The sequence below is a fragment of the Lathamus discolor genome, chromosome 9 (genome assembly GCF_037157495.1).
Source record: "Lathamus discolor isolate bLatDis1 chromosome 9, bLatDis1.hap1, whole genome shotgun sequence".
NCBI classification, from domain to species: domain Eukaryota; kingdom Metazoa; phylum Chordata; class Aves; order Psittaciformes; family Psittacidae; genus Lathamus; species Lathamus discolor.
Window position 1 is genome coordinate 16,012,902 of NC_088892.1, and position 13,857 is coordinate 16,026,758.

The window sequence follows — 13,857 nt, forward strand, 5'->3', positions numbered from 1 at the left end:
GGTGGAATTTCTTTAATTGCTCCCTAGTAGTAGTGTTTTAGGCATTGTTACAGGTATTGTCATGTTGTGGGTATTGCTCTGTATAGAGTTTATTGGTTGCTTAGTTTTTATAAACTTAGTATAGGACTTGTAACATCTCTGTGCTGGTTACAGACACTTGAGTTCCCTGAGAAATGCCAAACAAGTTCTCATTCAGTAGATGAGGCTGTTGAATTAAAGTTTGTGTCTTCTCTGTGTATAAATTATGGAATTGGGACTTCCTTCATTATATGAAGCAATGGTTATCTATGGACCGTCTGGATTTCTAGAAATGTTAAAGTACTTCCTAATTTGACACAGTGTCTGATGATACAGCTGTGAGCAGCATGTATCGAATAACACGGGTTTTGAGACTCTTAATGTTTGTAAATACTGAAATGTTTTAATACTACTCAACAATAAAGTTTTGATGAATAGCTTAAGACTTCTTTCCAGGGCTGCTCTTTCTTTCAGCATTATGTGTGTTACTAATAAGGATGAAAGTTTTCAGCCCAGCTGTCATGTTTTGTACGTGTTTTGAAACCTTTGGCATCAGAATGAAATTAGTAACTTATTAGAATTGGCATTTTATAGCTTTCTACTTCAGCAAGATACTAGCTAAAACTCATTACTTTATTAAAATCACTCTGGTTATTAAGTTGTTCTAAACAGTGATCCTTACTCAAAGAATTTAATATTCTTAATAAACAGATCTGTAAGATACGTTTGTAATCTATTTTGTGCAGTGAAACAGATAGAAATTCGAAGTGCAGTCTTTCTGTGAAGTATTTTGTGCAAAACTACCAATGTGTGATCTCTAAGTTCATGTTTAAATTGCTTACATTAACTTTGTCCTGTACATGAAGCTAATAAGACAAGTTGGCCAACACCCAGTATTCAGTTGTTGCCCAACTTCCCAAGCATCTACTCTTCTTCAAGTACTTAGACAGACAAACCGCATGAACAGCAATGCTGCTCTGCAGCCAACAGGCTGCTCGCAGACTTGGCTTAAAGAAGAGGCCACAAAGGAAGCTTTTCAAACTCGACGTTTGTTTTTCTGGCCTTGCCCAGTCCTTAAGGTGTACTTTGATCACACCTGAGCCAAATTTAGCTCAAGAGAGAATAAATGTCTAATGTGCATGTCTTGAGGGGTTTAGAATAGTCCTGGATTTGGTTCTTTGCTTTCTTCTCAGCAGGCTTTTTTTTTCCCAGGTATCTGCTGGAGCCTGTTCTGGGTTTGTAACAATACTCAGGCAGAGACTTGAAGTATTCTTGACTTCCCAGGTTAATGTTCTACTACTGAGTTTATAATCAGTCTTGGACACAAAGAGGTTTTTTGATATAAAAGCCTGAGGCCTGCCATGCTCCAACACAAAATACTTGGTTTGCATCTGTAGAATCAAATTCTTGCTCTTAATTCTTATAGAAAAGAGGCTTATTGCAGGTTTGTAGCATCTCATTTGCTATCGCGTGTGTCGGTACGCAAGCTTAGGCTGGAGCTGCAGGGTCCTTGCTGCCTGTTGATCTCATGAGGCACAGATGTCTCAGCTTCTCCTTGCTGCTCTCATTTTTCCTGGTGGTTGGTTGGTTGGTTGTGGGTGGCTTACTGTTGGGTTTTTGTTTGGGTTTATTTTGTCTGTTTTTTTTTCTAAGATTGAGTGGGTATCAGACAATAATTTGGGCATAGAGTTTCTACTGGAGCAAGTCATTGATGATATGCTGAGACTCCCATAAAATTATTGAAATGTCTTTGAAGTTCATGCTTGGAGTCTTTCACTAAAATGCAGTGAATTTGAGTAGGGAATGTAAAATAGCTCAGTTATTTCTTATAATGCATCCAGTAAGAATTCTCAGTATAAAAACACAAAATAAGGATCCTCTTTGAGCATTCAGCTGATTGTAATGTTTTGATTTTTTTTCCCCTTTAATTTAGATCTAATACAGTGCACAAATGAAATGAATGTGAATATTCCACAGTTGGCAGATACACTCTTTGAGAGAACTGCAAACAGTAGCTGGGTTGTAGTGTTCAAAGCTCTAATTACAACACACCACCTCATGATGTATGGAAATGAGGTAAGACATGATTACTTCTCTTAAAGCCTCCTTGGCAGTGCATTAAAAATTTTTCTCAGTCTTTGAAACATTAGATGTATACTTTGCTTTTCAATGGTCTTTGTTTTTCCTCTGCTGATGGCTGGAAAGTACTTCTCCAGAGGAAAAAAAAAATATTCTTTCAATATTTCAATACTGAAATATATCAGTATTTGCAATGTATCTGCTGGTATCTGGGCTGGGCTGTGAGGGAATGATGAGTGACCTTTCTAGAATAAAGAGCTTTATGAGCTCTTTATGATGAGCTTTACTTCATTAGGCTGGTGCTTATCAGTAAGAGCACAGCAGAGGAGTCTTGTTATCACTCCATAAATGTGCAGCCAACCTATTAATAGATAAGAATACTTACTAAAGTGTGGGAGGAATATGGTGACTAGAACATTAGATCTTGGAAATCATCATCTAATGGGATAAATCTTCATACATTGTTACTATAAACATTTCTCCTAAACAGGTTTCTGTTGCTTTTATTTCACTTAATTATTTCATCACTATTTAGGAAAAGCTTCTCAGACAATACTGAGAAGCATTAGAACTGTAGCCGCTCTTAGGCAGTCATTTCTGTTAGAAACTAAGCATTGTCTTGGTCAGGTGACAGTTGAGTCCTGAACTTGTGTGTAGGCATTCTCGTAATAAATAACTGTCAACTACTGGCATTATTGAAATGATGTTTCTTAAGGTACTGCTTCCAGCCACTAAAATGCTCTGAAAACTTGGTTGCCTTCTCTCACTTCATTGAGATGACTTGTAAAACACAGTGTGCTCTTTGTTAATGCTTACCAAAGTTATTTGTGTGCTTAAATTGTAGTTTCAACAGATAATAGGCTGAAATTAGAGGATAATACAAGGATAAGTAAAATTCACTGCTTGAAATTCACTACTTAGAATAAGTATGAAGCTAAACTGAATGCTGCAAGTCAGTTTGTATATTTCATTCTCTTTTTCCAATACAGTTCATGTCTACACACTGAAGCTTGCAAGAAAACAAACCAACAAACTGAACTGTAGTAAAAATTAAAAGCTTAAGAGCCGTGGGCTAGCCAGTCAGTGTCTATTTGCCTGTGCAGCATTTTGTAGTGGCAGAGAAATTTTCATGTCTGCTCCTCTGCTTTGAATGGATGCATTTGAAACTGGAAGCTACTTTACACCTGCTGAGATAATGTGGCTGGAACACTAGTTCTGTAATTTCAGGTGGAGTGTGAGTGGACTTCACGCTGCTCTAATACATTAGAGAAGGCCTTTTCTTATACAGATGAAAAGTTATCAGACGTTGGACTTCTATTTTAAGTGGAAGTAAATAAAGCAGAAAGTCAGTGTTGTCTGAGTAGTTACTGTCTTGCAGTTTCTTGTTCAACATGACTACCTGTTTCTTATGATGAAGTTTTGTCTGAAACAGGTTAAAATTCCTCTCACGTGTGCATTGTGCAATGCAAGACCCCCAACATCTGGAGGGTGAGGCTTAGCCCTGGACCTTTTTAAAATGAGATTCAGAACAGTAGCTAATTTTGAAATTGTATAGACACATTTTGAGCATCATTGTTGCATTCCTGTCCATGTTCCAACTGGTTTTCTTCTACATCTCTGTGAACGCAGTACTAAGGTGTACTGATCATAATCCTCTTCTATGGACTAAAACACATACAAAGAAGCAAGGAAGGCAAGAAATTGCTGTCGCAGATCTGTGTTCAACAGTGGCAGAGAAGCTTTTAAAACTGTCTTGCTACCTGAATGTGTTTGCCTCTTCCTTTTGTGTTATTTATGGAGCCAGCTACTACTTGTCAAAACTTTGTTGTTAGTCAGATCAGTGCATTACAATGTATATATATAACTATAACCCCAGTGCTGCTGCTGCTCACCATAGTTCCAGAAGCATATTGTTACTTTTAAACTTTGTAACTGAGTGTGTTTCCCACTTCCACAGCTCCAGCAGAGCTCTCTGAACTGTGGGAGCTTGGATAATGCTAGTGGTATTTTTGGTTTGTGTTTTCCAGCTTGTCTATTCTAAAATACAAATTTAACCTAAGCAGCCTCCTCTGGGATTATTAGTCTTTTATTTATGGGAAGTGATGTTTTTTTATTTAATTTTATATTTTTGCCAAATAGAGTTTTGGATTTCTGAGCCTTTGCTAATCAGTAGTTTCTACTTTTCCTTTAAATTTTTACCTTTTAACTTAGTTCTGTTGTTGATAGAGGTTACTAGAAACAGGTATAAGCTAAGTGTAGTTTTCTTGCAATATGCTTAAATGTTTTGACTCTCACAACAATAATATTTTCAACTTCTTCACCAACAGCGCTTTATCCAGTATCTTGCATCCCGAAACACTTTGTTCAATTTAAATAACTACCTGGACAAAAGTGCCATGCAGGGTAAGGACCTTTCACTGAAGGAAGTAACTGCTGCTTTTTTGCTCTGTGTTGGTGCACTCTAGGAGAATGGTGACAAGGACGTGCTGTATAAACAGAACCCCTTCTGATCCCTTGAGAATTGTTTGCCAATTGTAGAAAACATTTTGGGGTCTTTATGTGTTTTTTGAGGCGTTGCGGATAAGTTACCAAAGTCTTCAGCATTTTGATAGGAAGGCACTTTTTAGACTAATTATATCTCAATAGGAGCTGCTTGATTCTTGCCTAATATTTTATGCTTGGATCTTGCCTAATAGTTTAATGTGTTTAGGTGTTTATTTTCATAATTGCAATGGACATTTTTCTAATGCTAGCAACTTGGGAAGAAACTGTAACACCACATCTCAAGGTGAAAAACAGTGAATCTCAAGACTCTGGGAAGTGCCTTTGTGAAGATTTTTATGCGAGTTGATGAAAAATGGGCTTGTAAAAGAATAGTTTTTGAAAAGAGCTTAAAAAACCCTGTACCCCCTCAAAATGTCTAACTTACAAATGCTTAATTTTCAGGCTATGATATGTCTACCTTCATTAGGCGATATAGCAGATACTTGAATGAAAAAGCACTTTCATATAGACTTGTAGCAGTTGACTTCACCAAAATGAAAAGAGGGTAAGACCGTTGCTGCTTCTTTTGTTTGGTCGTCCATACTGGGGGGGAGGGAAATGGCAGTCATTCTTGAGTTTGCTGTAGAATTGTGCCCCTTTTGGCCCTTTGAAGCAGTATAGTGTTATTGAAACAGCATAATACGCTGAGGTCTCTTGGTAACTTGTAAATATGTGTCTTCTACTGTGTAGGATAGATGGAGTGATGAGAACCATGAATGCTGAAAAGCTTCTGAAAACCCTTCCAATCATACAGAACCAGCTTGATGCACTCCTTGATTTTGATGTAAGTACTTCAAACCCAGTGTTAAGTAACACTCTCATTTTGAAGTGAGAGTTTCATTATTTTATTAAATACTAATTTACTTTCTCATTGCTTTCTACACAGGCAAATCCAAATGAACTAACAAATGGTGTTATAAATGCTGCCTTTATGCTCCTCTTTAAAGATTCCATTAGACTTTTTGCAGCATACAATGAGGGGATTATTAATCTTTTAGGTATGTGAGAATTTTTTTAGCTTTTGAACTTTTGTGTAAAATACTAAGAGAACTAAAAAATATAGACAGTGTCTGACTGCAGTTTCATAATAAATTGTCTCTGCTCCATTACCAGTGAATTAAGTCTGTCCTAGTTTCAGTGGTAACTAGCGTAGGCTTAAACATATGCTTCTTCCTAGAAGAATACATCATGAAACAGAAGCTGAGAGGAAAGGGTGAGACTAGAACAAAGATACCATATGTGCAGTGGGTAACCTTTGCATTTGGGCTGTAAAAGTACTAGTGAGATACCTGGCATTTTGAGTGTTCAGTATAGTCACAGTATGACTGACTTCTGTTTTCCCATAGTTTATAGCTTGACTATTCACCTTTACCTTGTACCTGAATCTCATGAGCCCAGTAGATGACATGTATGATTTTTTTCTGCAAGAGCAATAAGCTCTTAGCAAGGCCTTATAATGATTACTTAAGCAAATTTTTGAATGAAAACATCTTAGTTTGTTCTGTTAATGCTTTTACTCAATGAAATATTTGTAATTATATACAGCAAAACCATAAAAAGTGAAGGATGTGGTTGATCCATCTTTTGGTAGGTCAATTCAGTGTTTGAGTCACTCTGCTTGTTCTGATGTCTTTTGGATATTGAGCCCATTTGCAAACATCGCAATATAATGATACAGGGTCTAAAAATGTAGATATGTACCAGGAATATTTTCAATTGCTAAAATAATTTGCCTCATTGCCAGCTGATAAGCTGACTTCTTGAAAACATCCCCCTAAATACCTAATTTAACAGTTGCAGTGGTTCACATTCATGCTTAAAAAAGCTTTGTGTTATATTCTAGGGTTCCAAATAGAAAAACCAGTGTTTTCTTTTGATTAACTTATTACAAAAGGTGTCAGGTTTTCATGTAAACGTTAAAATCTGAATGGCTTTGAGTTACTCCCACCTGAAGCTTGTCTCAAATTTACTTTTATAATATTGTCTTGGCTTTTTGCTGGGGGGGTGTTATCTTACATGAGTTTTATTTGCATCCTCAGAAAGATATTTTGATATGAAGAAGAACCAGTGCAAAGAAGGCTTGGATATTTACAAAAAATTTCTAGCCAGAATGACCAAATTGTCAGAATTCCTCAAAGTAGCAGAGGTAAATAAATCTTTGTCAATGGAAAGGGTGTTGTTTTGCTGTCTGTACTGATACAGTAGTCTATAGTCATGAAATGAACTTCATATACAGAGTAATTCCTGCTGAACTTTGCTATGCAAGAATCTTACAGATTAGCTGTTTTAGAGATAGTATGCACTCATTAATATGAGGTGAGTTTCTTTGGTATCCTTTTTATTAGCCAGACAACAGAGTAAGTTTTCTGTAATGTTGTTATAAATCACACAAAGGGTCCAAAATGTATGAACTGAATGTTACAGTCTATTTACAGTGCTCTCCTTTACTGTAACTGCTAACAATGGAGATGTAATTCCAGTAAGCAATGCCAGCATTTCTAATGCTGCCAGTAAGTTTTTCTGTGTTAAAGTTAGGCTGGATGAAAAGTTGGGTTTGCTTTGAGATGCAATTTAATGCACTTATGATTGCTAAGTTTCAGTGAAACTCATACCACTTTGTAAAGTTATTAATATCCCTTTTTAATATGTTAGCTTCCAGGTAACATTTGGACATCACTGATTTTATTTGCATTGCCACTGCATGTAATAATGACTTTTTTCTTTTTCTCTTTTATTTTTTTTTCTTTTCGTAAACCCAGCAAGTTGGAATTGATAAGGGAGACATTCCAGATCTTACTCAGGTCAGTTTGCATATCATATTGATTAACCTAACAGGTTCTTTTGCAAGCTCTTTCAGTTCACAGGGACACTGTATTTCTAACCTAGGACCAACCCAACAGGGCAGAGGTATTTGATGTTCTTTCTGTAGTGCAGAGTAACCTGATGAGTAGAATAAATGGCAGTCTGTCAGGAGACTCTGGCAATAAACTGAGGTTTTGAGTATGCAGGCTGTTTAAGTGGAGCCAGTGTGAAACAGTTAAAATCTAACAGGTAAACTTTTGAACAGTCGCATCTAATCCTGCACCACCTCACAAAATTAAATTTCATGTGTAAAAATATATTTACTGTGAAGATTTGCCTAAACTTTGCCAGTGTCTTTTTAATATGGAAGTCAAATTGAAACCACAAGCTTCCATTGTCAGTGTTGTTGCCAACATTCCAGTTGGCAGTAACATTCCATCTGAAATAACACACGTTTTAAATACAAATCTCTAATGCTTGCTCCTAGCAATTAATATTAAGACCATGAAGAACTTCTAGACCTCTGTTCTAGGAAAGAAATACGACTGTCACCAGCAGTGTAAGAGCAGAGAATGAATGAAAACAGTACTTTGATGTTTTCTGTTGGTGTTTAATCTTAGCATCTTAGTCTTTGACTATTACTGCAGTATTCAGTTGGTCTGTACTATGCTAATCAAATCATATTCAAGTCTGAAGTGGTAATTCACTGGGTTTGTGTGTACTTGTCCAGTCAACTGGGACATTATAAGGCTCTTCAAAGCAATTTTTTTCTCTCTTTTTACTTCAAACTTCATTTTACTGCTTTTTATATCTGAAACTTTCAGTGAGCAAAACCCTTTATAGCTGCTGTTCTCACAACTTTTTCTTTCAGTTAATAGTTCGGCTGTTTTCTTGTAAGTGCACTTAGATGTGAAAGGCAACTCTGAACTGTGGTGGTGCATGTCAGCATCCTGTGTATTCCACAACTCCTGTGCCACTGTTAAGCAGTCCGCTTCTATAGTAAATTTCTTGGCATTTAATAAGAGTTGAATAATTGTACATCCATTTAGTGCCATGTTAAAAGAAGTTGCTGAAATTTTTTTAATACCAGGCTTTCACAGAAATTTAATTTTCTGTGTGCTTACATTTCTGAAATACGTTCTGACAGGATCATGTCTTTGTTTCTGCTTTGGTCTACCATATTTAATCTATCTCCTAATACTTTTTTTTATGCTTCTGGTGATTATTCTGTTCTGGGATATGCATGTTTCAGAGTTTCTTTAAACGGCTCTTGACAACAATGGGTTTATCTCTTTAGAGGTTTATTATTACTGCTGCTGTATAACTTTTGTCCTTCCTTGATACTAATGTTGACACTACTGCCACCTTTGCCAGCTCCTATATAGAAAATGTTTCCCTTTGTAGGTGCCCTGTTTCACAGTGATGTTGCTTACTTTTTGCTTATAGCTGTAATTGTATTTCATGAACATAACTGGGTCGTTTTCCTCTGTCTGGATGTCAGTCTGTCAGATGTCTTTGGGTGGGGGGAGGGAGTCTGAGTCATAAAATACAGGCCTGTTTCAAGTCATATCTGGGTTAGCCCAGACATCTTCCCTGACATAAAACTACTAAGAATTTCATCTCTGTTGTTGGATGTCTGCAGCAATGAGAGAATTCAGAGAAGTTACTGGCTGGTTGGCTTTAGGTTTTATGGTTGAAGGGGTTGTTTTGAAGGTTTTAGGAACCTTCTAAAAATCTAGTAAGTATAGAATATGCTTTTCCATGCAGAGAAGTTTCATGTCTCTGTGCTACTTCTTTTAAAGAACCTTTAAAGAACAACTGGTGTGCAGGATGGCACAATTACTGCTGTATGAGATTTTGTTTGGTTTTAGTGGATAAGGAAACTAATCTGTGTACTAAACAATGATGTGTTGTCTGGAAGCAATGTTTTATAAATACTTTAACTTTCATTTTATAAATACTTTTACTAGGCACCAAGCAGCTTGCTTGAAGCACTGGAACAGCATTTGGCTTCTGTAGAGGGAAAGAAAACGAAAGAAGTCTCCGCTGCCATCAGGTGAGCAGCCAGTGAATTACAGTGATTGCCCATACTTGGGATTTGTCATCTTCATGCCAAGAATTTTCAGGATTCAGTCATTTGGTGTTCTCGAATTTCATTCATTTTCAAATATATCTTCCTAAAAGTATAAGTGAAGCATCTAGTGAGTAATAGTCTGATAGCTTAGTCACATTTGAAATCTAGGTATGTCTGTCTGTATCTCTAACAGACTATTATGCTGTAATAAACCACTGAGCTGAGACTTTGTAGATTATTCTTTTTAGCTTTTACTTATTTCAAGTCCTTGGCTTATAAACCTTCTAAGGTATTTGGGTTTTGAGGCTTTTTACCCGGGACAGGATGGCATTTATCTTCATTGTCCATTGTCTACCTCTCCGACTGAAATTATCATAAAACCTACTCATAGAAGTTCTTTGATTCCTTCTCAGAACAGCCAAATTAGCTGAGATGCTTTGTGCTGACAGAAATTTTGTTGGGTTTTTTTCTGTCAAGTACAGTATCAATATGTATGAACAGTACTTCTGATGGAAGAGTGAGAGAAATCTTCTGGCATAGGCATTCTCCCACAGAAACATGGTAGATGTTAATAAATGTAGCAGTGTAAACTACATTCCTGAGTTGCTGTCTTATTCCTCAGGTTTTTTGTGTGGTTTTGCAAGTATCCGAGGATTTACTGCACAGTACTCTGCTAAAAACTATACTCTATAGGGAATAACTTTGCTTTATTCGCTGTTACATGTATAATATGCACAAACAAGCTTTCTGTATCTCTGTCACTTGAATGGAATAGAATTCCAATCTAATCTGTATGATCTTAAAGAAAAAAGACAGCTGGTATGTTTTGCGTTTTCCAGTTCCTACCTGCTGAAACTTGAGGAAGTAATCCTGTGTACTGACACTGCTTTTTCACCAAACTCCATTATTGGGGTGTCTGCTTTTTTTCCCTTACTCTGTTACAGAAAAGACTGGAATGGAGGGGGAGTGACACACGACTAAGGCACTTGATGGTTGCACCATCAGTGATGTATACCTGGCTGCTTCTTAATAAAACTTTTTTAAAAATCATTACTTTTTTTAGAGCTACTGCCCTATCCAGGGCTGTTTCCACACTTGCCTGTACAGGAATGCTGTTTAGGAAGATGGATGAGAAAGAAAAACAGCAGGCATTGGAGGAGGAGCAAGCTAGACTGCAGGCACTTAAGGTACTATATTTTTTACAAGTTTGTACTCTGAGATTTATTGGCGGGTGAGCTGCATACAGGTGGAAACCAAGTTTGGCTTAAAATTTGGGGGTGGGGGTAGTATGGTGAACCTCTCACCTTGAGAGACCAAGGCATGATTCTGTAGGATGTAGATGTAATGGCTGCTAGAAGTATGTGGTGACTCTTACCAGGAGTATGACTTGAATAGGAGACAGCTAATAGAGATCATTTATATTCTTCTTTACAGGAGATTGTTATTTATATCAAAGATTCACAAAATGAGAGTACAACAATTCTAGGTTACATCTTAGCAGCTGAACATACAGCATTGCTATCGTAAGACTGATTATTGGTAGGAGGGAGTTACTTTTCCCCATGATGTATGGAATATGGCTTTAGTGTGATTCTTCGGTCATGTTGCTCACAATGAGGGGATATGCTATAGTTCTGCCCACATTTAACTGCTCTTATTTATAATTCTATAGTTTACTTTGAAAAGCAGTTTGAAATCATATATATTTAGGTATAATTCATGGACTTTGAATAATAACATATTTGAAGTGTGGTAACATGTAACATTTGGATTGTATTCTCTCTTGGTTCCTTGATGTGCTTTTGCTTGCTCGTTGGTACTTGTTGAGTAGTCCTCTTTCATAATGTCTCTCTCCTAAGGCCTGAATCCTGGTCCTTAAGGTCCCTTTAGCCCATTTATAACTGTTTCCTGAGAACATACTCACTATAAAATCTCAAACAAGGCAAAATGCTTCTCTTGGTGAAAGGTAAATCTGTAATTCTATTGTGTCCCAGGCATACACAAGTGGGGCAGTTGGAAATTTTTCTTGTGTTGCTTTAACATCTCTACACATGCCTAAACAATAAAGCAACTCTGCTCGTGTCATCTGGAGGTCACATCTTAAAACTATTTGGAGTGTGAAAGCAAAGTTTAATGGTAATGCAGAGTTGTCTTGTCTCTGGAATTATAGAGATCTATTGAAGATTCTTTCCTGACAAAAATGCAAACTGTGTATCTCATCTTTCAGGAGCAGCGATTAAGAGAGATTTCTGTAGTATCAAATTCCGTTTCCAGATCAGCATCCCCAAGCACCTTATCAGAAAAAAGTGTGAATACCACTGTAGCTGTTGACCTCTTTTCAGTACCAGCACCCACAACAAATAGGTGAGAGATACTTGGCTTTCTGAAGCAAGCAGAAATTACTGCAGTGGCCTGTAGCTCCATGGTCAGCTGCAAAGCAATTGCAGCTTCTCAAGTACTTCTCCAGAATAACCTTTTGCTGATGCTTTCCTAGTGTATTCCCAGAAATTTTGGTTACAGTCAATAATAAGTACTTAATTACTAGTTTTGTTTTGTATTGCTATTATTGGTGGGCTGTTAGTAAGTAAGAGAAAGTCAGATGGATGTGAATGTTTGTACAACTCAGGAATACAGTGCCTACTACACATCTTAATGTTTCCCTCTCTCTTCTTATTCAGCATGCCCAACCTTTCTAGTGACCTTTTTGATCTTCAGCCTGCGTTTGTTCCAGCTGTGCAGAGTACTCCAGCTATACCCACATCACCAAGCAGTGCTTGGGGAGGTGAGCTGATACCATGATTCGACTAAGCAGTAGGTGAATTCTTGGAATACAAGAATGAAATACAGATTCATATTTAGTTTAATGTACATCTTAAACCTTAATTACTTTGCATCCAAACATTTCTGTCCTAGACAGAATATAAGTCATCTGAAAGCTCTGGTGAACTGTTATAGAAAAGTTGCCTTTTTTTAACACATAGCAGTAGTGTCAATGTGCAGTAGCTAAAATGAAGGAGATATTTAATAAAAGGGAACAGATAGAAGAAATGTAACTAAAAATTAAAGTGTAAAGATGCTGGGAAATACAAACTAACCAGATGTAACTGAAAAGATGCTGGACTAGTATTCCCATTCCATTAAGTAATATACTTTTCATTTAAAAGATGTTGGTGACTTCAGAGTTCTTACAACATAGCTGTTCTTTCCAGCTTCTTGTGCACAAAATTCTCTGTACTCTCACCAATCCTTCCAAAGCATAATGAGAATAGATGTCAAAGAAATGTATTAAATGCTAAAATAAGGCGACATTAACACTATTGTAAGTATTGGTATTTTAATAGGTAGCATTGATTACCTTTATGTGCTATTTAAAAGGTAGATTCTTGAAGCCAGAAATGTAGTTGCTAGCTTTTTTAATTAATAAATGTTGTGTCATTCTCCCCCTCCCACCCAACGGCAATACTACAACTATTTTCCCTAAGTAGAGCTGTTAGGTTTGGGGGTTTTTTAATCTGAAACTAAGAATTTGAATCTTTTAATGGGCAGATCACTAAGTGGAATATTTAGGATTTTACTTTGTCTAGAGATTCTCATATTCAATCATTTCAGTCTGTTTTCCTTTTCCATTATTTGTACTCTGTATTCTTTCCTTCACTTCTGCATCTGAAAGGTCCTTTCTCGTCCTCAAATGGTTGTGTTGGTTCTCCACCTCATCTGGACATCTTTGACATGAAGCCAGTTGAAGAAGCTGTAAAATCTGCCACCCCTTTCATCAATTCTGCTTTTTCCTCCAAACAAACGGTGGAACTGTTTAGTGGTAAAAACCTAATCAAACAAAACTCATGTCATTTCTTTGCAACTGGAGATGATTATGCTACAAAACTGGGCCCTGTAATCTTTTTGTGCTTTGGACCAATCTTCACTTTTATTAAAAAGTGAAAATGGTGCAGTAATTCCAGACGTAGCAAAAGAGATGTTTCCTTAAAAATTTATTTCTATAGTTGAAACAATTCCTTATTGCTATAGGAATATAGCTTGCCCAGCATAGGTGCCCTAAGACTTGTAATGCTGCTGGAATTTTTGCTGCTTCCTTTCAAACTGCAACCTCTTTGCTGTTTTGTAATGGGGAATGCAGGAGCCACTTGAGCTTTTAAATCTGTTCAATAAAAAAAAAAAATCCTCATTTATTACTAAAACCTCTTAACTGCAGACTTAATTTTTGGTTCTCTTTCTTTTTCTCCTTCAAACTGATCTGATTTTCTTCTCTCTTTTTACAAAGATGACTTTAGTGGTCAAACACCTACATATGCTTCTGTGTATCATCCTCTGACTGTTGATGG

General features: G+C 36.8%; 1 protein-coding gene across 4 annotated transcripts in view; it reads left to right on the forward strand.

Moving 5' to 3' along the window:
- The window catches only part of VBP1 (VHL binding protein 1), a 40,212-nt gene that overhangs the window by 6,144 nt on the left and 20,211 nt on the right, over positions 1–13,857 (forward strand). For 2 of the 4 annotated variants that reach the window (XM_065689697.1, XM_065689691.1), the window contains exons 2-14: positions 1,952–2,094; positions 4,425–4,500; positions 5,044–5,146; positions 5,332–5,425; positions 5,528–5,639; positions 6,681–6,787; positions 7,401–7,442; positions 9,414–9,499; positions 10,581–10,704; positions 11,745–11,881; positions 12,196–12,299; positions 13,188–13,334; positions 13,797–13,856. In XM_065689697.1, coding sequence (XP_065545769.1) covers positions 1,952–2,094; positions 4,425–4,500; positions 5,044–5,146; positions 5,332–5,425; positions 5,528–5,639; positions 6,681–6,787; positions 7,401–7,442; positions 9,414–9,499; positions 10,581–10,704; positions 11,745–11,881; positions 12,196–12,299; positions 13,188–13,334; positions 13,797–13,856 — 1,335 coding nt within the window. The remainder of the gene's footprint in view (positions 1–1,951; positions 2,095–4,424; positions 4,501–5,043; positions 5,147–5,331; positions 5,426–5,527; positions 5,640–6,680; positions 6,788–7,400; positions 7,443–9,413; positions 9,500–10,580; positions 10,705–11,744; positions 11,882–12,195; positions 12,300–13,187; positions 13,335–13,796; position 13,857) is intronic. The other 2 variants (XM_065689692.1, XM_065689693.1) reach the window with 2 other exon arrangements.